General features: G+C 38.5%; 2 protein-coding genes across 4 annotated transcripts in view; one reads left to right on the forward strand and one right to left on the reverse strand.

Annotated features, from left to right (window-relative positions):
* Window positions 1–20,669, forward strand: PYROXD1 (pyridine nucleotide-disulphide oxidoreductase domain 1). 2 transcript variants are annotated; one of them, XM_031597790.2, is made up of 12 exons: window positions 1–472; window positions 2,923–3,003; window positions 5,813–5,932; window positions 7,877–8,005; window positions 9,043–9,116; window positions 10,134–10,294; window positions 10,937–11,037; window positions 12,401–12,530; window positions 13,189–13,301; window positions 14,010–14,132; window positions 14,382–14,519; window positions 14,966–20,669. In XM_031597790.2, the coding sequence occupies exons 1-12, from the start codon at window positions 392–394 to the stop codon at window positions 15,212–15,214; spliced, it is 1,500 nt and encodes a 499-aa protein (XP_031453650.1). In that variant the 5' UTR covers window positions 1–391; the 3' UTR covers window positions 15,215–20,669. The 2 variants fall into 2 exon arrangements, with proteins under 2 accessions (XP_031453650.1, XP_090002234.1); XM_090146108.1 differs by lacking the exon at window positions 1–472 and adding an exon at window positions 547–1,498.
* RECQL (RecQ like helicase) overlaps window positions 20,650–23,009 on the reverse strand; it is a 19,175-nt gene continuing 16,815 nt past the window's right edge. For both annotated transcript variants that reach the window (XM_031597787.2, XM_031597786.2), the window contains exons 13-15: window positions 22,481–22,700; window positions 21,506–21,635; window positions 20,650–21,358 (exon numbers count right to left, since the gene is read on the reverse strand). In XM_031597787.2, the coding sequence (XP_031453647.2) occupies window positions 21,170–21,358; window positions 21,506–21,635; window positions 22,481–22,700 (539 nt within the window). In that variant the 3' untranslated portion in view covers window positions 20,650–21,169. The remainder of the gene's footprint in view (window positions 21,359–21,505; window positions 21,636–22,480; window positions 22,701–23,009) is intronic.

The raw sequence follows: 23,009 nt of genomic DNA on the forward strand, positions 1-23,009 counted from the left end.
TCCTAAATTAATGACTTTATCCCATTCAACCTCTCTCTGACAGTTACCAACAAAAATGTGAGACTTTGAAAAGAAATTCTCACACTTTCATCTTCCTGCTTTCTGGTTAAGAAATGAAGAGAGGCTTGGGTGTTTGTTCGTTTGTTTTGTTTTTTACTCTTTGTCTTAATTGCCCTCTACTCTCTATGATCCGCTGACAAAGTCCTTCAGAACCCGGACAAAAGCGGAAGCCAGAGCCGAGCTGCGCCACCTGAGGAAGTTTGGGTGCCATCGCACACCGTAGGCAGAGCGCCGCCGCCGCCGCCGCCGCCGCCGCCGCTGCCTTCCGTGTCTGGGCGAGGAAGCGGCAGAGCTTTTCCCCCTCCCTGGCGCTCTCGGGAGAGGCGGGAAAATGGCGGCAGCCTCCGGTGTCGCGCGGAGCCGCTTTGTGGTGGTGGGCGGAGGCATCGCCGGAGTTACCTGCGCCGAGAAGGTACGGGCTGTGAGGCCGCTGCCCGCCGGGCGCATGCGCGCCCCCCGCCGGCTGGCGGGCCGTGCGTTCCTTGCGGTCAGCGCCGAGAGGGGATTTGAGTCCGTGTTATATTCCAGGAGACTATCTGCCTGAAATAGAACTATATGTAGCTGCTATGGCCCCGTTTCACAATTAACGTTTATGATCTTTAAGATTGCTTTAAAAGAGATCAAAATTTCCTGATATTTTCTTCCACATCTCACAGCGAGTGCCTCTTTTTCATTGATACGTGTTTCCCGATCAGGTTCTTACACACTGACTGAGACTCGCTGCTTTTTCTCATTCTTCCCGCAGCAAGGAGATGGAACTTGATGATCTTTGAGGTCCTTTCCAACACAAACCGTTCTGTGATTCTATTTCCCAGCAGCACCGGAAACACAGTTGGAATGAGTATTAGCAGTCCAATAGCATGTGTTTTAATTCACGGAATCACGGAGTTGCAGGGGTTGGAAGGGATCTCTAGAGATCATCAGGTGCAACCCTGTGCTAAAACTCATCTCCACAGCAGGTTGCACAGGTAGGCACCCAGACAGGTGTTGAATATCTCCAGAGAAGGACACTCCACGGCCTCTCTGGGCAGCCTGTACTCCATCCCTCTGACAGTGAAGAAGCTACAACCCTGATGCTTTCTCATACAGACTTTTAGGACAATGTCCTCCTTCCAGGCAGTATTGCAAGGGTTAAGATTTAGTGCAAGTTTTCACTGAGTGCCACGTGTAATTCCATCCTCATGTACAGTGTTTTGTGTACATGTCTGGAAAGGGTCTTTTCAGAGAGCAGCACCTTCATAGCCATATTAGTGTATTCATTAACCCCATCAAAAACAGCCTTGTGTTCTGGAGGAGTTTCTGTGCTGTGCTCTACATGTGTAGCTGCTGGCATGCATGAAATAATAAATCAGGAACATTGAATACAGTCTTTCTCGGTCTTGAGACTAAGGGTAGAATTCCCTGGAATAAACACCTTGTCCACCATACTGCATTTTGGGTATGTACTTTGGGCTTCTCAAGCTGCTCTCCGAGAGCAACCATTGCTTCAGCTCTAACTTAAAAAAAATGCACAGTCAGGTAATTTTCAAGTACATTTAAAACAACCTGACTGAATACCTTTTTTCTTTTTTCTTTTTTAAGGTTAAATTTATTTTCTATGTCATGAAATGTTTCATGTTTCAACCTAATTTCAACCTTCCCTATTTAGTTGCAATGTTTCTTTCAGGTTTGTCATTTTCAGGTTTGTGTTTTTCTTTACACCCATGTCCATATGTTTGGATGAACTTAATATCTTATGTGGCAGATTTCTAGTACTTAAAAAGATAAAGGAGTGGAACAACCTCAAGAGGACTGAACGAACATTTCAAACCATTCAGTCTTAATAAAAAGAGAGGAATAAACATTAGAGTGTGTGTAAGTGGTACAAAGTATGTGATGTTGGTGTAAAAAAGTCTTAAATACATCTGATGGTTATTACCTGATCCCATGCTTTCTATGGCATTCTGTAGTTTTTGGAGACTTTATAAGGTACACCTGGGAGCAGCTGCAGGGGCACACTGTGCTGCTCTGTTGCATGAACATGTCAACCATTCTTCTCTTCTGTCAACATAAAGCATACAGCTACAATGGGTATGACATACATATTAGGGAGTCATGCTATAAAGTGTGTATTACATGACATTTTTCATATATTCTCATTAAATGCATTTGTACTTTATGCCACAAGTGTGGCTATGTGGATCTCCCTTAAACCAGCAACAAAGTCTTGGTACTTTGACCTTCAGGTTCTTCCCATCTGAAGTACCATCATAAATGCTCAGTTGCTCATGTATAAGACAGAACATGCTTCCTGGTGGTTTTTACAACCATCTTGTTCATCTGTAGGTTACTGCTGATAAGGAACCTGGGTTCTACTGTGGCTGAGCAATGCAGCACTTAAGGTGGAAATTCTTCAGTTGCTTGCAGCCTGTAAGAATCTTGTACTGCTTAACAGCATTCGGAAGATGATTCACTTATCAGTTTACTAAATTACATTTAAATTAACCAATAGGAATCAGTATTTCCTCTGTCAAAATGAAGTCTGTTAAAAATTGTAACAAAAATGCAGGGAATCTCCATAAATTGTGTGATCAGAGTCTTCCAACAGCCAGCCTTTAGAATACTGTGAAGATGTTCTTTTGAGTAGTCTTTCTTACAGTGGCTGCAGTTGTTAAATTTGTATGACATAAGTCTTGGCTTTCCCAATTTGATTAATTTCAGTTATTTCCTGTATTATTCTTCTATAGCCTTGAAAGAGTCTTTACCTGATCCAGATTTATGTAATATAGTAACATATGTTACTTTACTCCAGTAATTTTATAGTGTTTAATTCAAATTCTGTTGGTGACTACTTGCTCATCATATTTTCTCTTTCTTTACAAGCTGGCCATGGACTTCCCGTCAGAAGACATTTTTTTAGTGACAGCTTCTCCAGTTATAAAAGCTGTAACAAATTTCAAACAGGTAGGAAAGCTTTAATTTATGTTACATTAAGACATCTTCAGAAGTCTGTATTTGTACAGATAACTTTAGAGTCTAATCTTGAAAGTGATTATGACTGTGTGTTATTTTGTAGTGATTCATAAATGATTCATAATCATTACTAAGTACTCAATGAATATACTCACAATATTAGTAAATGACCAAAGATTAAATTGGGTATTTACATGATTTAAGCGTTTAATACATTTCTAGTGAAGCATCATTTCACTACTTTGCTAATGGGAATGCTCCATCTTAAACTCCAAAATGATATCTTTGGAATAAATTATTTAAGAAATTTAGTCTTGCTAGTGGATCTCAGATTCCCCACCGTTTTTATAGTAGTAGTATGTTAGAATCTCAGGCAGAATCAGGCTTCTGACATGTAACAGAAAAGGAATATCCTTCTGTGAAACAGTGCTCAATTTCATCTTCCAGTAACTGGTGATTCTTTGCTGCTACTTTTAAAAATAAAATAATTCCATACTCGAGTTCAGATTTCTGGCTTGTAGGTTCATTAGCCAGAGGTACTCAGACCTTACAAGGCACAGCTCCTTTTCCTGCCATTTGGGAATAGATTTTACAGTCAGTCATGGGAAGAGTTGTGCTTGGATTGCCCAGAATTCAGGATGCAAAGCTGCAAGCCACTTCAACTAGTCCATAGGAAGTTGGGTTTTACTACTCGGGGAAAGTTACCAGCCTTCTGCTTGTATTTGTGTTCATCACTGTTTTTCTGAGAAACGGTACATAATACAAATGTATCATAGCACAGGTATATCTTAGGACTAGTAAAAAAAAGGTTTTAATCCTTTTAGGTCTGCAGGTCTCAGAATCAGATCAAAATCATCATTTTCCTGATGTATTAATGTTTATATTCAAATTTCTGAAGGTGGAAAATAAGGCACAGAGATTTAAACAAAAGTTTTTGCTTTTAGTAGCTGTAACTTGCTGCCAGCATCTGAGGGCTCTTTGTGAGAATGCAAGGTAACACCCAACTAATGAATCTCAAACACAGATACAGATTGGGCAGAGAATGGCTTAAGAGCAGCCCTGGGGCGAAGGATGTGGGAGTGTCAGTTGATGAAAGATTCAACATGAATGTGTGCTTGCAGCCCAGAAGGCCAACCTTATCCTGGGTTGCATCAAAAGAAGAGTGATCTGCTGCTTGAGGGAGGGGATTCTGCCCGTCTACTCTGCTCTCATGAGACCCCACCTGAAGTACTGTGTCCAGTTCTGGGACCTCCAACACAAAAAGAACATAAAGCTGTCAGAGCGGGTTTAGAGGAGGGCTGTGAGGATGATCAGAGGGCTGGAGTACTTCCCTTATAAGGACAGGCTGAGAGAGCTGGGGCTTTTCAGCCTGGAAAAGAGAAGGCTCTGAGACACTTTATAGCAGCCTTTCATTACATGAAGGGGGCCTATAGAAAGCTGGGGAGGGACCTTTTATAAGGGCATGTAGCAACAGGATGAGGGAAAATGACTTTAAAATGGAAGAGAGTAGATTTAGATTAGATATTAGGAAAAAATTATTTACTATGAAGGTGGAGAGACTGGAACAAGTTACACACTGTGGTTGTGAATGCCCTCTCCCAGGAAATGTTAAAGGCCTGGCTGGATGGGGCTTTGAGCAACCTGGTCTAGAGGGAAGTGTCCCTGCCTATAGCAGGGGATTGGAACCAGATGATCTTAAAGGTTCCTTCCAACCCAAACCATTCTATGATTCTGAGTTTCAGAATGCTGACCCTGGTGGTCGTGGGTATCCAGGACAGACATTTACATATTGCAGAGAAGTGAAGTCTGTAATGCATATCAGCAGAAGTTTTGGCAAGTGAAGAGTAAGGGAATAACTAAACAGTGTTTGAAGGCAGCAGCATCTAAGTTTTGGACATGTATACCTTAAGTTCTCTTTGAATTGCAGAGGTGTCCAGTTCCTAGCTGTGCACCAGACTGTTTGAATACCCTACAAAGTAGAAGGCCTGAAGGTTCCTATGCAGCTGTTTCCTTCTGGAACAAACCTCAGTTCAACGTAACTTACTTGGGTGTTTTCCAAGTTGTTTGTTTGTTTGTTTTTTCACTAGTCTCTGAAATATCTGATAGTGACTACATATGTGCTGCTGAATAAATGTTCTGAGGAGATCTTGAATCTGTTTTGCATAAACATTCACCTTACACACCTTGCTTTTTGTTGGACAAAAGTAAGCACTTTTCCTGACATAAGGACCAAGTACCTGCAACATGAGGTTGAACTGCTAAATGTTAGAAGAAAATGTCACTGGGTACTTATTTTTTAAGAGGGGAAAAGCATAGATGGCCTTTTGTCTAGAATGAATGATTCTCTGTGCTATTTTGAACAAAGCATTCTTCATCCAGGGTACTTAAGAAAGATGCTTGTATGGGGGACCATGTAACATCACTGAGTTACTATGTGAGAGTTTTACCAAACAGGTCAACAGGGTCTTAGAAACACATCCAGTAGATTAAAAATGCAATGTTGCTAAGTCTAGTATTATATATATAGGAAATAAAACATTATAGCAGTTAATCAGGGTAAATAGCTTTAGAAATACAATTTGCTGTATTACTTTGATCTTTTACCAAGGACATGCACAAAAGCTTTTCATACATAAAAACATACTTTTGGCAGTGACACAGTAACATGATTCAAGACAATATGGGCTTTATATTGTGACTTCTTTATTAGAAATTTACTTAATACTTTTTTTTTTTTTTAATTCAGAAATTAAAATGGATAGATTATTCATATTTTTAAATCTCTTTCTGCTTCTTCCAGGTCTCAAAAACACTTGAGGAATTTGATGTAGAAGAGCAACCAAGTTCTCTATTAGAACAACGATATCCCAATATTAAAGTTATCCACTCTGCTGTAAAACAGTTGAAAAGTGATGAGCATGTAAGATAATGTTTTCTCTTTTTAACTTACACATGTTTTTGGAGGTAAAAAAAAAAACAAAAATCTGAGAAACCGTTGAATAATTTTGGCATGAAATTCTGTTCAGCAACATTCTGGTTATTAAAACATAATTTACTAAAAATTACAAAAGAACATCTCTGTAGTAGAAATGTAAAGTCACAGCCTGAACCCGTGTTTGAGCACCTGGTGGGAAGGCAGGGCCAACCCAGGGGAGCTCAGGTATATGCAGTGCACCTGAGTGACTGGAAGAGGTGGAGCCAGGATCCATCCCTTCCCAGACCTCATTTAAGGGTTGGAAGTGAAAGTAAGGGTCTCTTACTGGAGATCCCTGCCTGCTTGAGGCATCCCAAAGATAAGCAGCTTTTTTCCTTTGTTTTTGTGTCTACAATTGCTGCATTTGAGTTTGTCCTCATTTGCTGCAGCTGAAGACTGTCAGCCTGCTATTATCACTGTACTTTTCATCGCATTATAAACTCTTTCACTTAATCAGTTATTTATAGTGGTGTTCTAGTAGACTGTGGCTGCTTGTTAAAGGATTATAGATCAAAATTTAGTTGTTAATCAACAAACTATGCCCTTTTGATTTATATTTTCGATACCTTGGATTTGTGGCATTGAATACCTGGTTGGAACAGGAGGGAAAACAGTCAATTAAATCTATGTAGTTTATCAGTGTAGGTGTCAGAAAAGTTCTGTAACCCGTAACTGTGTGTCTTTGTGATTCCTGAATTACAACTTGTTGCTACAAAGGCCAAAATTTTAACAACTTTATGATGTATAAAAAACTAATTCTCAAAAGAAGCAGCATTTCTACCTTTCCTTTGTTCTTTTTAACAAAAGAAATGTTGCAAGCAGGAGCAATGTACAGTACATACATATCCTCTTTACTGTCCAAGTCAGCTTGATGTGCTTGCTTTATTATAACTCAATGATTATCAGAAATTCATGTGCTCATTTTAAGTTGCAGAGCTGTGACTTCAATTAGATTATAAGGCTGCTTATATTTCGACCCAAACTGTTGACTTGTAGCTTCACCACTACATGGTTTTAGTTTAGTCTAAGTGGATTCCAGTAGCTCATGTATATGGATTTTGAAGGATCTTTTTCCTCTGTTATCTGAAAATCTTTAAAACCTCCCTTTGTGTGAAACCACTGTAAACTATTTGGCTTCTAGTTTGGAAAGCATCAAACAGTACTTTAAATTTAATGTGGCTTTGTTGCAGAGTGATGTAGCTTGTTTAGCACCTACCCTTTGTCTTCAGCAAAGAACTAAATTTGCAATCTTTCTAAACTTTATTCTGGGTAGCACCTAGTTAATACAAGTCTGCAGTTACTGAAGGTAGGAGAAATCAAAGAGTTTAGTGTCAGTCTCCAATTGTGTGTGTAATTATTCATCTATTAAAAATCATAAAAGACCCAAACATGTGTTGGTGTCATAAAGCCATACTTATTGTTTCCTAATAAAAGGTCTGGATTGAACAGTGTTTTGCTCTTACCTTACTACTATCTAGAAGTGTTATGAATGGGATTCTTAATTGCTAATATAGAGTAGTGCACAGGTCTACATCTGTTGTTGGGGTGGGGGGACACTAACAGATAGAAAACTGATTCTTTCAACACAGATGGTAAGTACAGGGTGCCACCAAGAGGTAATATTTAGATTTCATCTGTTTTAAGTGTAAGTGTTCCATTTCATCAGTTATACCATATCACATATTTAGACCTGTAAATCTATGGTGAGCATAGCACAAATGAAATACCTCCTAATGAGAAAGGGAAAGCTTGCTTGTTTTTAAGAAGCCAGTGCAACCTTTTAATACCTGCAAAATACTGTGACATCAAGAGAAAAAGAATCCAGTGTTGTTTTATATGTCTCCATATTAGTTAATAAGTTATTTCTTTTTTCCTCTTAATTTTTAACAGAAAATTTTCACTGAAGATGGGAGAGAATATACGTATGAGAAACTTTGCCTGTGTGCTGGAGCAAAACCTAAATTAATTTTTGAAGGAAACCCATATGTATTAGGAATTCGGGATACTGACAGCGCACAGGTAAATGCACTTTGGACTTGTATGTGTGTAATATAATCATCTTTCTGATGGGAGTTGCTAAAAATGGTTGCAGGGTGAAATAGAGGAACATCAAATGCTGTTTATTATTTTATGTCCTCAAATACAATGTTTTCAGTAGCAGAAAAAGCCTTCAGAAACATTAAATAATTAGTGACTAAATCTGTTAAGATTATAAATGGTTCATACATTGTGTTTGTAACATAAGAGTCCAGAAAGAAAGGTGTTCTTTTGCCCTCTGGGCAGAAGCCAACCAGGCAGCCAGGAAGTAGGAACTTTCCTGAAAAGGTGCATCCAGTACATTGTGTGAAGGGCTGCTTCATACTGAGAAGCAACAGTGGGTGGACTTCTTTTGGTTGTACAGAAAAGAATTACTATTGTAATCCAGGATGTGGACTACAAGATGTTTTTGTGTGTTGCTATTTGTTTTGGATATTAAAACTTTACCTGAGGTTACAAAATGAAGAAGAGAACTAAAAATAGAAGTTGTATTGGCTTGTATTTCTTTTATTTCTCTCACCACTAAGATTGGATTTGGAGACTTATTTCTTTCTAAAGATTTATGGGAGCAAATAAAAATCGTTTCTCAGATTTTCTACAGATCGTTTATTTTGTTCCTGAATTCTAATCAGGAATTGTTACTTTCCTAAATGTCTGTATCTTTGCTCTCTTAATGTTGCAAAGATTACCTCGAAAATTATACAGACTGTGATAAAATTTGATTAAGAGATAATACAATGCTAATGGTCTCTGGGACATTAAGTTTTTGTGGATTCTATTATGGGTTCGGTTTGGCTTAAATGTAATTACTTTCTCCTTGCTCAGCTTGAGACTTATAATGCTGCAGAAATAATTTCATCCCTTAATGTGATAGAACTTCATGGGTTTCATTGGCTTCTTTAACAGTTTCTTAGCATAAGTTTATCAGTAGTTTGAGAAAATGAAACTAAAACCACTGAAAGTATCGGAAAGGATATATTTTATCAGTATTCCTTCAATTGTTTTCTTTTCTGACACAGGCTTTTCAGAAGAATTTGGCTCGAGCTGAGAGAATAGTAGTGGTTGGTAATGGTGGGATTGCACTTGAATTAGTGTAAGTCAACAACTAAGTTATAAATTTACATATGCAGATAAAATCTTTAATAGTTTGATGCTACAATCTTGTGTGCGTTAGTTTGTAAGAAGGTTGACTTATAAAATTATAGCTCTTAATTGGTTTTTCTACTAAATGCCTTAAGAATTGTTTTTCACCACATAGTGAAGGGTATTGTCAAACAAAATTCAGAAAATATGAGAAGCTTTGACTTTGTTTTATATGAAGAATATACAGCATTTTTCTAATTTGGCACCAACAGGTTTCTGTTTATGCTATTAACAGTGATAATTATGTTACAAAACTTCTCTACCTTCTAGAGATAGGAGACATAACAATGGAACAGCTGTTATTGCAGCCAGCGTGATTTAAGTTAGTAGAGCTTCTGAACTGTCTGATATGGCTTTTGTTATAAGGAAGATACTGAGCTGTGTGGTCATACAGTCTGATAGACTGTGAAACCATTTGTATTATACAATTATGTAGTCTTCCTTTGCATTGTAGGGAACTGGTTTTGGACAGAGACAAACTTGATGCTGGTTGGACTTGATGATCTTGAAGGTTTTCCAACCTACATGATGCTATGGTTCTGTAAATTGTCCTCTGCATTCCAGTCTGTGTTCCATCTGATAGCATCTTTGATGGACAGGAACAGTTCCAAATACCAGTTGTCAGCAGTGGGCAGTTTGGACAAAATGACTGCTTTTTTTTCATTGCGAGAAACAGGAAATACTAAGCATTATTACTACAAACTTGATCTACCTTTTTTACTCCTGCCATAACAACAGTTGAGCTTGTAGTCATGAGAAAGTAAAAGAAGAAAGGTGTGTCTTCTTTCTTTTGTGGCTTCCTCATGTAAATATATAAAAGCTGTAGTGAATTTGATAGGTTTAGAAGTCTTGTTCCTTATTTCTAGCTTCTGGAATAGAACTTTGCAGACTTCTTGTTGAGTTACTGAGAGTTATAGATCCTTTTTTGAGTACTCTCTGATTTTATCCATTGTTTAAATGCCCACAGGTATGAAATTGAAGGCTGTGAAGTAATCTGGGCTATCAAAGACAAAGCCATTGGAAACACTTTTTTTGATGCAGGAGCAGCTGAATTTCTTATTCCAAAACTGACTGCTGAAAAACAAGAGACTCCAATTGAATGTAAAAGAACCAAATATGCAATGGAAGGTATTGTGTTTCAGTCCCCTAGCACTTCAGCAGCATTTAATATTAAAAATAGCCCTGAAAATAGTTAATTTATCAGGCTATAAGTATGGTGTACTATTATAAGCTATTGCAGTCTGTCTAGCTCTTAAGAGCCCATGCTGATGCCTAGCAGTGGCATGGTTGTTTCAGAGGCAAGTGCAGTAATAAAAGGCATAACACTGAAAGTTGATAAATACTTGTTTGGTTGTGATTTAGGTATTATTTAGATATTGGGAGGAAGTTTTTCACACAGAGGGTGGTGACGCAGTGGAACAGGTTGCCCAAGGAGGCTGTGGATGCCCCATCCCTGGAGGCATTCAAGGCCAGGCTGGATGTGGCTCTGGGCAGCCTGGTCTGGTGGTTGGTGACCCTGCACATAGCAGGGGGTTGAAACAAGATGATCATTGTGGTCCTTTTCAACACAGGCCATTCTATGGTTCTATGATTTGTCTGCAAATTAATGATGTTTGGGACTTTGCCTTACCTTACCTTGTTTGTTACATGTTTCTCCCCCTCTTTTTGTAACCAGATCATATTTCTCTTGATTCATAAACGTTGGTCTGAATTCTGCAGGCAGTGTAGTATGTGTGCTAAATCTGATATTCTCCATCTCTCTGTCATCAGAAAGCGAGAAGAAAGAAAGGGCCACAGGAGCATCTGACAAACTGGGCAGTGCTTTGGGCCCTGACTGGCATGAAGGCCTACAGCTGAGAGGAACCAAAGAGGTATGTTTGTGTTTTTGTTTGCATTTGTTTAATTGTTGTTTTATGGTGATAGCATTACAGAACTTATGGTGATGAAATGTAACTTTTGGGATTATTAGGATGAGAAAAATGAAATGTGTTTGAACTGGTTCACTTATCAGAATTACAGAGAAAAATGTGTTAACAGAAATCAAATTGTTTTCTTTTACAAGAAGAAGGTGGCAAATCAGATCCACTGACATGGTTTCATCAATTTCCTATTCAGATTGAAATATAAATGATGGTTTGCACATCTCTCCAGGACTGGTATCAATCCTAGCATTAAACAGAAGCAGTAATACCTCCACTTTCTTACTTCTAGCTGCTTTAGATATATTTTCCTATGTGAAAAATAGGACAGTATAACTTGTACAGAGGTATAGGGTTATTATCTTTATCATAAATTATGATAGAAAGTGGAAGGACTTAAAATTCTGCAAGACAGTGTAAGGTAACTGTTATGTCATAGTCTGAACCACTGGTTGATCACCTGGAGAAAGGACTGGGTCAGCCCTGGGAGCACAGGTGAAAGCAATTCACCTGTGTGACTGGAAGGGGTGGAGCCTGGCTGCACCTCTCTGAGACCCCATGTAAGGGCTGACTGGGGGAGGATCTCTTCTTAAAGATTCCTCCCTTGTGGAGTTTTCCCTGTGATCCTAGATCTTCAGAGATAGGTGAGCACCTTTCCTTTTCTTTGTAACACCATTCCATTTACACCAGTCCCTTTGTTACGACACTCCTATATCGCCCTTCCACTGTGACCTTTTGATTGTAACAGAGAATTTTCTTTCTGTTTTATTAAGTTTTGTATTTCCCTCTTGTAATGCAAAAGCACCAGTACTTCTGTGTAAGGCTTTCTGATCCTGAATAAAGTATGCAGAGGCAAGCTAATATTCATCTATTTAATAGAGGTACTGACATCAATGGGGGACGGCTGGCCGATAGAGTGTCTGCCCTGGAGTTACTCCAGCAGATAACATCTCACCAGCAGGCTGCTACTGGTCACTTAACTCCCTTAGTACTGTGGCCATATATATAATAGCAGGAGACAATAAAGCACTGTGTATCAGAATGAACAGAAGGCAAGGAGACCTTTACAGCTGCACAGCAGTTTCTCACAAACACATTTCTTCTAGCTACATGCAGAAGGTAGAGGCAGATTACTTGCATTCCCAAGGTAACAGATTAGTCACCTGTTCAGGCTGTGGTCTGGCTGGCTAATATGCCATGTGATGGGATGGGATATATGGTGATTATTTTTTTGTTTAGTAACACCTTTGAATGAAAGTCTATTATTTGCTATAATATTGCTAATTAATTAAAAATTTTGACAATCTTTCCTTAGTTTTCTCATAAAATACATATTGAAATACTATGTGAAGTGAAGAAAATACACTCACAGCAAGAATTTATACAACTGCAACAGATTTCCTTGGCTTTTCCTAAGAAGGAGAAGAATGTAGAACCAGAGGAAGGTAGGTGTGACCAAGAAAAAAAAGTGGTGCCAGTGCTGATTAGGAAAGCATGTTGGAGCATGTTTGAGCTTGAATGCTTTGTTCTAAAGAAAATGCAGATTTGAAAGAACAGAGCTTTATTTCTCTAAATTGAATGGTGTTCTAGCAGTTTTCGTAGAACCATAGAATGGTTTGGGTTGGAAGGGACCTTTAAGATCACCTTGTTCTAACCCCCTGCTATAGTCAGGGACACCTCCCTCTAGACCAGGTTGCTCAAAGCCTCATCCAGCCTGGCCTTGAGTGCCCCATTTGTAGGAGTTGAGGTTTATTGGGCTATATTTACATTACAAAATGCTATGAAACAGACTTATTTTTCAACAGAGTCACCTAAATATTGTGTGTAAAATATTTGTTCCTGTGGTTTGATAAAGGATTTGATTCAGGAGAATTCAGAGAAAGCTGCTAGTGTGACTGGCTCAGCTCCAGATCTCATTTTTTTTGGTCCCAAATGAAATGAAAAGGTTTTATAGGTAATCTATATATTTGGAAAATATTTTTTCCTATCTAATCAACCAGATATCTCAAATTATTTTCTTTTCATTTCACATCCTATAATAAGACATTATTAAAATATCTTCTGTTGGTTATATTCTCAGGGCAAATTTTTCCCCTTTTTCAGTTCTGTGGCCTGTATATGTGGAATTAACTAATGGAAAAATTTATGGATGCAATTTCATTGTCAGTGCAACTGGAGTTGTGCCAAATGTGAAACCATTTCTTGATAGCAATAATGTAAGTATTTACCGATTTACTTCAAAGTTTGAGCTGTTTGGTTTTGGTGGGTTTTTTTCCTCCTTTATTTGTACAGGAAGATGAGTTCTTTCAAATGCTTTATGCTTCTCTTGATGTGAAATATTGATGTACAGCATTTCAAAATAAGGCCAGTATGCTGAATTCTGAAATGCAGTACTGATCTGTTCTTAAACATAGTGAGAAGAAAGCGTGGGTTGCTAAGAAATTCTACTTTTGCTAACTTTGTTATTGCTCATTTGAAGGGTTTGACAAGATTCAAGATAAGTTCAGCAGGGGGTTGGGTTGCATTATAATATGGCATGGTAATTTTGTATGTGTAAGTGATTGCAAAAAGTATTTTGTTCTGACACTCTTCAGGGAAATCTGTTTTATTCCCTTAAAAACAAAGTTGCCTTAAGATTGGGATGTTTGAATGTGTTTCTGCCTTTTAATCATTCTCTAATTGAGTGATGAGAGTGAATAGCCATAAGTTGTTTACACTGAATTAGCTTTTCTCTGTTGTTAAATGGAGTCCAGAATAGCATCTTGATGAGTATTAATCGCTGTCTTCAAATGATTAAGCAGAAATTTTAAAGGAGAGTCTGCCATGAAAAAGTAGCAAATGAGGTGGCCACCTAAGATGGATAAAAGAAATTACTCTGTTCAAATTACTGTTATTCTTCTGTGCTGATCTATGCAAATCCTTAGTTTGCTATAGGTGAAGATGGAGGCCTTAAAGTAGATAAACACATGCACACATCCCTGCCAGATATCTATGCAGCTGGGGATATCTGCACGGCGGCGTGGGAACCCAGCCCTGTGTGGCATCAGGTAAAACAAACGGTACAGTTGTGTGCTCAGTGGTAATCGACAAAGTAAAATACACAGTTACTTAGATGTGAGGAAAAGTGTTACTGAACAGGAAACCATTGAGTTAGTAGATAACTGTAGGCGTGCTGATAACAGATAACTTTATCTGTGTGGCTGAAAGCCAAGCTGTTCATCTTTTTGACTATGAAGAAAATACACGGTATGCTTTCATCGCACGCTGACACGTATTGTGTACCTTTTTGTTTTCAGATGAGACTGTGGACTCAGGCTAGGCAGATGGGATGGTATGCAGCAAAATGCATGGCAGCAGACTCTTCAGGAGAGTCTGTTGATCAGGATTTCTGCTTTGAATTGTTTGCTCATGTAACAAAATTCTTCAATTACAAGGTAAGTATACTCTATCTGTTTTCAATTACTGAGTAACACACATTGCTTGTTTATATTCAATTGCTAATGCTGAACAGATACTTTAATATTGATGAAACAGTGTTCTCTGTATAATTAGTTTAGATTTTCTCTGTTCATGCTGGCTGAATGCTGAAACTGAAAGGGACAAAGGTATCCGTTTTATTTCATTAAGATTCTGTTCATGAAGAAATTCAATACAATTCAGCAGGGGAATTAGCTCATATTGCTTTTAGCTTGTCATATTTCAAGGTGAAGGTTTTTAATTACACTGTGGCTCCCAGACCCAACGGGAGGCGGATTTTCTTTTTACTCTAGGGGCAAATCCCTGTTTACATTTTTCTTTTGAAGCTTAGAATGTTAATGGTGAAAACACTAGAAGCCACTGCAATGTTCTTATGAATCGTTTTTCTTTTTTCTTCTGCTAGGTGGTGGTTTTGGGAAAATTCAATGCTCAAGGCTTGGGTTTAGACCATGAACTAATGCTGAGATGTACCAAGGGACAAGAGTATGTTAAAGTGGTGATGCAGAATGGACGAATGATGGGAGCAGTGTTGATCGGTGAAACAGACTTAGAAGAAACTTTTGAGAACTTGATTTTAAATCAAATGGACCTTTCAGCTTATGGTGAAGATCTCCTGAATCCAGATATTGATATAGAAGATTATTTTGATTGAATGAAAACCAATTTCTATTTTGTATACAGTTTTAATACTGACTGATGTCTTATGAAATGTCTTCTGGGGTTTACCAGAAAACAGGGAGAAGTGCAATTCTTTATTAAGATCTTTGAGTTGATGTTGTCAAATTAGTGAAAGGCAAATAAGCTTAATCTGTGTAGAAATGCAGCAGCAAAAGCAAATTGATTAATGTTAGCAGTGATTTGATCTAGATTAGATGAGAATATGGAAGCAGGGCTATTGCATTCCCAAAAAGCAGGCTTTGCTGTGCTATTAAGATAGCACTGCATTCAGTTCAGGGTGGTCTTCACTGTTGGAAAGAACATAAATAAAGCACTACATAATACGTTTTAAATCCAGTGCCTTCCTACTGGGGGAAGAACCATGTGTAATGTTCTACAATCCATTCCACTTGCATCCTTCTGCTGCTAATAACTTCAAGTACTTGGCTCAGGTTCTAAGTCTGTTCCAGCTAACAGCACCATCACTTTCAAGCTGGCACTTAGAGCTCTTGCCATCTGCAGTGTAGTTTGCACATACAGAATAAACTGGATGCTTTATGTTTGTTTCAGCTATTGTGGTAAAGCTGAACTGATGCCATCCTGTGTGATTTTCAACAGGAGCAATGTGAAGCCGCTCCAAGGAAGGGTTGGCACAACACCACTGGTGGCTGTCACCTGCAGAGATCTTATCAGATCTGTGGAGCAGACTGCTGGATGTAGTTCATTAGGTAGATGGTACTGGGTGCCATTCTGACTGCTGGAAAGAGTGTGGCCCTATGCACAAAGCTGATACTGGAAGTTTTGCAGTCTCAATACTAGTTGTTTTACTGTGTGTTTTAAAGATTTTTCTTACACTTCTGTGTAATTTCTATTATGCTGATGGGGTTCAAGCAGACAACTGTTGCAGTCAGATAAAGAAGTCGTTCAGGAGGTTCTTTGTCCTCTCTACTTTCTGCCCTCTCCTTGCTTACAGTCATGCATGTTCGTTCCAAGAAGAAATTTTTGGAGGTAAGAAATTCAAATTTGACTTCTGATAACTAATAATAAGCCCCCTTTTTGCAACTTAATAGTATGTTTTAAGATATATTTTTTTATTTAAGTTATTTTAAATGTAAGTCTTGAGTCATAATACTGGATATATGTTTAGTTATGTAAGGCACGCTGTAGTTGTCATGATACATACGCACAGGTTTGCACATGTTACTTTCTTTCTTACTAGTAATAATAATTACACCAAGTGCCTCATTTCCTAGTGATAAAATCCAACTATTTAAGCTATTTCTTAATATTGTCTTTGTATTCTATAGCATCATTCATGGACACAAATTGTTTCATACTTGATTTTGATCTGCAGTTGAGAGTTACTATTTAGGGTTAATCTGGTAGTGTTTCTTTGTACAAAGTTGGCATTACATACTGGGACTTCTCCCAGAAAACCACTCTAATTATTTTGAAGAGAATGACTGTTTAATTAAATGAATTAATTCTATTTTTGGCAAAGCTTTTAATTAATTGATGCATGAAAACTCTAAGCTTTCAGTCACGGAATTCTATCAGAAAAAATAAAGGTGAAGAGCTTTATTTGAATAATACAGGGTATCTTTTGTGTGTGGAATTTTAAGTTGATACACAGCTGAGTGCCTACAAAAATGTAGCAGATCAAGTATTCAAACAGCTACGTGCCTAACTAGCTCTTGTAGTCAGTAGTAGCTGTGTCTTTCCCCCTGTGGTAGCACAGTTACATTTTTCTGAAAATACTGGTGTACATGTGCATCTAAGGAAGCCAACTCTTTCTATATTTAACTGTATGTGCAGTAGAAATACATATATTCTTCAGCTCCTCTGTGAGGGAAGCAAAAAGATCCTGTAGCTGAAAATTTCCTCAAGTCCATAGGGATTGCTGAGGAGAGATCGTGACCCATAACAGAATGCCACAGTTGAGCCAGGAGGGTCATACAGGTCATTGCATTCCCATGTTATGGCGAAGTTAGGCTTGAAAAGAAAAAAGCTTCCTTGCACTCAAATATATAACAAAGAAGGTAGAGTTAAGCAAATAGAACAATATTGACACACTTGAAATAATCAAATTCAGAAGATTGCTATATAAATACGCATCATTCAGGACTGAGGAAAGTAGAAAAGGAAAGAAGGCTTGTAGTAAGCCCACCTCTGCAGAAATAACTGAAGCTCTTAACATACCCCAACACTTGTCTGTGCTAAACAGCATCAGTTTTTTTTCTTCAAGAGCTATTTCATGTCTGTGAAACAATGCTAAGCTACAGGTTTTGCTTCTTGTTTGGAAAGGAGTATTACTTTCCTCATCTTCACTTAGTGTATGAAAATGAACCTTCCCCAAATTTATGGCAATTAGTCAGATGTAAATAGTAGTATAGCAAGAATGTTTTGTTTAACAGCAGCTCCTCCATGAGGCTTTGGTGAAATAGATTTAAATAATTTGTTAGGAAGCTGCACATCTTTATTTTCAGCTAATTTTACTAAGTAGGTGGCAAAGCGTTCACTGATAACAGTTTAAGGATAGGGTTTGTTTGGTAAGAAAGAGATTGCAAATGCTATGACTAGCTTTATAAGGAAACAGCTCTAAATGAGAAGTTAAGCTGAATGTTGTTTTTCAAACCAGATATTGCTGGTGGCAACAACGTACCTGTATGGAGACCACTTGCAATTGAAACCAGCAGAAAAACAGAAATTTGTGATCAAAGCTGTAAGCATGGTTCAGCCTAAGGCATAAAAGCTTGTGAAAGGCCAGCTGCTGTAGGTTTCCTTAAATACAGGTAAGAGGAGAATGGTCATTTGGCTCTAGGTTGAGTTCAGTCTCAAAAGAGTTGATTGAAGTAATATTCTGGTTATCGAATTTATCCAGCAGCAATTTGTAATCCTGATATTAGCGAGTCAGTGTAGAGGTCTGCTGTAAAAGTAAGGCTTTCTGTATATTGGCCTATGATGTCAGAGACAGATATTGGTGGTATGGTAGTAGAAGTTGAACCTTCCCCCCAGTATTCTGTTACATTTTGTTCCAGTGCGACAGATAGCAGCAGATGGAAGCATCTGACATGGAAGTGCATGTGAAGCCAAGGTGTGTCACTGAATTCCACCATGTGGAAAAAAAATTGGTATCCATTGACATCCATTGATGCTTTCTGAATGTCTACAGAGACCAAACAGGGCTGTGAACACAGGGAGGTGGTGGGTGGTGCATTTCAGCAGTGGCAACAGCAGGTCACAAGGGCTGGTGCAATTCTTCACAAGAATGGCATTCAGGCTCTTGTTCAGTGCTGGAAAAAATGAATAGCTAATTGTGGGGACTATGTTGAAAAATAGTGTTTTGTAACTGAGAATTCGCATTATCAAACAGTGTTAGTGTGCTGTTTGTATCTATCATGATTTGTATGAAAATAAACAGTAGGCATTACTTTTGGAGCACCCTACATACATTAGGTCAGTGTACATTTATGTTCTAGTTTAGGAGAAGGGGGAAATCTAGAACCTTTATTGAAAGAAAGGACTAAATTTCACTTGAAAAAAGCTGAGTGCCAAGGTTTACAACCTTGTGGGAGCATAGCGTTTACTTATTTACTTGCTCAGGTGAAGTCCTCCAGGTGTCTGAAAAAAAGGCAATGTCACACCCATTTTTAAGAAGGGGAGAAGAAAGGATGACCCAGGGAAATACCACCTGTTAGCTTCACCTCTGTCCCAGGGAAGATCATGGAACAGATCTTCCTGGAAACCATGTGAAGGCACATGGAGGAGATGGAGATTATATAGGATAATTAGCATGGCTTCACTAAGGGTAGGTCCTGCCTGACCACCCTTATGGCTTTTTCTGATGGCATAACTGAGTCAATGGACGAGTCATCTGGTGTCATCTGTCTGGGCTGTAGTAAGGCTTTTGACAAGGTCCTCCAAAACATCTTTCAACTTGGAAAGAATTTGATAGATGGACTATTTGATGGGTGAGGAACTGGTTCTGAAATTGTACCTAGAGCGTGGTGGTCAGTGGCTCAATGTCCAGATAGATGGAGATGAGTGGTGTCCTGCAGGGATCTGTGCTGAGGCTTCTTTTTAACATCTTCTCAGTGTCATCAACAGGGGCATCGAGTGCACCCTCAGCAAGTTTGTAGATGACACCAAGCTGTGGGGTACAGTTGATATGCCTGAGGGATGGGATGCCATTCTGAGAAACTCAAGCAGTAGGCCCAGGTAATCTTTTTTGAGGTTCAACAAATCCAATTATAAGCTGTTGCACCTGAGTTGTGGTAACCTCTGCCACCAGTACAAGCTGGGTGGTGTGAGGATAGAAACTTGGGGCTCTGGCAGATGGTGAGATGGGCATGAGCTAGCAATGTGCCCTTACAGCCCAGAAAGCCAGCTGTATCCTGGGCTGCATCATAAGAATCATGGCCAGCAGGGTGAGGGAAGCAATCCTGCCCCCCTGCACTGGTGAGACCTCAGCTGGAGTACTGTGTCCAGATGTGAAGATCTCATTACAGAAGAAACATAGACCTGTAGGGGTTTGTCCAGGAAGGGGCCACAAAAATAATCAAAGGGATGGAACCCCTCCCCTGTGAGGTGAGGCAGAAAGAGATGGGGCTATTCAGCCTGGAGAAGAGAAGGCTTGGGGGAGACTGACACTGAAAGGCCTCTAAAAGGGGATTATAAGAATAAAGGGGACGCTCTTTAGCAAGGTCTGTTGGAATAGGACAAGGGGAAATGGTTTCAAACTAAAAGAGGGGATTTAGATTAGATAAAATGAAGCTTTTTTTTTTCTCCACACAATTACAGTGGTGAGGGACTCAACAGGTTGTTTAGAGAGGTGGTGGATGTCCTTGCCCTGGAGACATTCAGGGTCAGGCTGGAACAGACTCTGAGCAACTTGACTGAGCTGGAGCATCTCTGTTCATTGCAGGGGAGTTGAACTACTTTAAAGGGTCCCTTCCAACTCAAACAATTCTGGATTCTATGATTCTACTTTTCAGTCATTATCTCTAAGTGAACATTCTAGGTTACCTGTTCACTGAAGCTTTTAAAACTTTGAAACAAGGCAGTAATCTTCCAATAAATACAGGGTGTAGTTCTTAAACAGTAGCTGCAGAATAAAGAGGAGCAGTACAATCCTTTTGATATGAAAGCTAGAGTTCTGGGTTCATTTTTAGACTCTTGTAAAAGAAACTGATGCAATATACTGAGTCCAGCAAAATGCTTCTAAGCTTTCTCGTAGCTTGGGAGATAATTAGATTTGTTCCACATTAAGAAGAGAAAAAGGCTAGATGGCATGGGAGTGTTGTCATCTTGCTGCTGCCTTTAACTATCTCATGGTAGAGCACAGAAGCAATGAGGCCCAGCTTGAGCACAGGAAGAGGTAGGACATGAGGCAAGAGACAAGTCACAATAGGAAAGAAAAACTCTAAGAAATTTCCATCTTTGTTTTTTATTTGTTGTTTTTGTGAGTTAGTAAAACACCAGAACAAGTGCTGAGAAGGATTGTGATACCTCCATCCTTGGGGAGAAATGAAACTCAGTAAGACGTAGCCCAGAGTACTGTTCTTAGAGAACTGATTTTGAGCAGTGAAGTTGCATTGGACAAGCTGGAAGTCCCCTTCCAACGTGTGTGATTCTGCAACGTTTACTACAGTAGTTACTATGAGCTACATTTTCTAAAGAGTTAAGAAAGGCAACATGATAAATACTTACATATTATAGCTGTTGCTGTATTGTAAGATACACACCCGTTATTGGATATCAAGCATTTTTCTCTTGACCAGAAGATTTTTGCTAGATTTGAGGATTTTAAGGATACTTGGTTCCCTATAACTTAAATTATTAAAAAAAAAAAATCAATAAAAAACTGTTACTAAAATACAAACTGAGCTTACATGCTGGACTGTCCATGGAGAAGTAAACATAATGAGATCCTAAATGCAGTTTGTGTTACTCAGTCAAGAACTACAGGTTGGTCATCTCCCCCTGCTTGAAGCTTAGGCTTCTTTGCTTTTAAGTTAGTTCCACAGTTATGCCGCTTACGTTCTTGCGACTTCTTCACCACTGAATCTTGGGTAGTCTTTGAAACCGTCTGAGCATTTTCACTGCTTCCTTCTGAATTTGAAGACTCAGATGGTTTGTTCTGTAAGTCATAAACAATCCTATTAAAATTATAACTATTTTCTTCTTTTCTAGTGTTCTCATACAAAAGAGATGATAGCATTTTAAATAAATTGAACAGATGCCAACCTCTTAAAATAAACTCTATGTAAAGTACAGATATAAATACCCTGTAAATGCTTTTCTTGCTGGTTGTCCCTTGTATTGTGATGATGTGTGCCTCATTTTTCAGCAGACCTGCTTTTGGTCCTATCTTCAGGTAGGATATTGTAGCAAATGCTGTGAAGCTGAAGTCTTCCCTAAGTAAATGAAATTGGTTTCATTTGAGAAGGTTGGAGACAAAGTCAGCATGCAGGGAAAAAATAAGACACGTATAGTAATTGTTCTGATTGATGTTCAAGGTGGCAGCAGCTTGATTCTGCTTCACTTAGCCAAGTAGATTGTCCTTAATCTGGTCAGCAGTTAACATAGTTTAGTTTGTGGACTTTCATACATACACAAACATGCTTTTCAATCTTTTGGAATAAATGCAGGAAAATAAAGAAAAAATACAATCACTCAGCTGCTTACCCTCTCCAGACTATAAAAACTTTCTGTGTAAGAGAATGCAAAAAAAAAAGTTATAAATAATGAGATTAAGTACCTGACTTCATGCATATTTCTGAAACTATATCAGAAGACAAAACATACACCACAGAAAGCCATGTTAAAGAAGCAGCACTTTTTCATTATGCTTTCTTAAAATTAAAGTGCCACTTTCCACATTAATCAGCCTATCCTATCTTGAATACTATGTGGTAACCCCACTTACTTTGCTTATCCATGGCATATAAATAAGACTGACTATAAATAGCAGATTTCTCCAATGCAAAGCTTCCTGCAGATCTAAAGGTTCCACTTACACAACTGCAGAAGCTCCCAGCTTTTTTTAAAATTGAGAGAGACGCAGTGTTTCAAATGTTCCTACAATTTCTGTTTTAACTTACTCAAATAGAAATACAGAATCCCCTGTTTGTTTTTTAAACACATTAAATGATTCTGAAGATGATAGAACATTCATTAATATTATATGGAAGCAACATGACAATAACAAAAAATGGCTATGATAATTGTAAGAGAAGAAAGTAAGTAATAATCTTCATACCTCAAATACTGCTGCAGCAGTAAATGGGCAATAATTCTCTCCAGTTCCTCTCGAGGGAGCTTTGGTGGGGTTACTTCAGCCACCCTGAGTTTTGATAAACCTTTTCCAGACCAAGCATCAATTAACTTCAGCGGAGTGAGCTTCTCACTCATGTTTTCTGCTTGCTCAAGTATCTTGATTAGATCCCTGCAGTATTCTGTGATATCCTTTTGCTCAAGTGCTACAAAAATCAATAGTATTTAAAATGCAAATCATTTATAGTTAGTTTCCATATGTAAAATAGGTACATATATATATATATATATATATATATAAAGTACTTCTATATAAAAAGATATCTATAAATACATGTATCTATGTGCCATATAATCCCAATGCTTTCAATGCTTTGTTTTTTGAAATGTAATTTTAAGCTAGCTACCCAATAGTGCTCAGAATGCTTGCTGGCAAAGCAATAAAAGAAATTAAGTACCAGAACTGCCTTCTACTGAAGCCATCCTCTTTTACCACACTGCAGGATTTGTTTCAG

The sequence above is a fragment of the Phasianus colchicus genome, chromosome 1, assembly GCF_987193195.1.
Source record: "Phasianus colchicus chromosome 1, bPhaCol1.hap1.1, whole genome shotgun sequence".
Taxonomy (NCBI): domain Eukaryota; kingdom Metazoa; phylum Chordata; class Aves; order Galliformes; family Phasianidae; genus Phasianus; species Phasianus colchicus.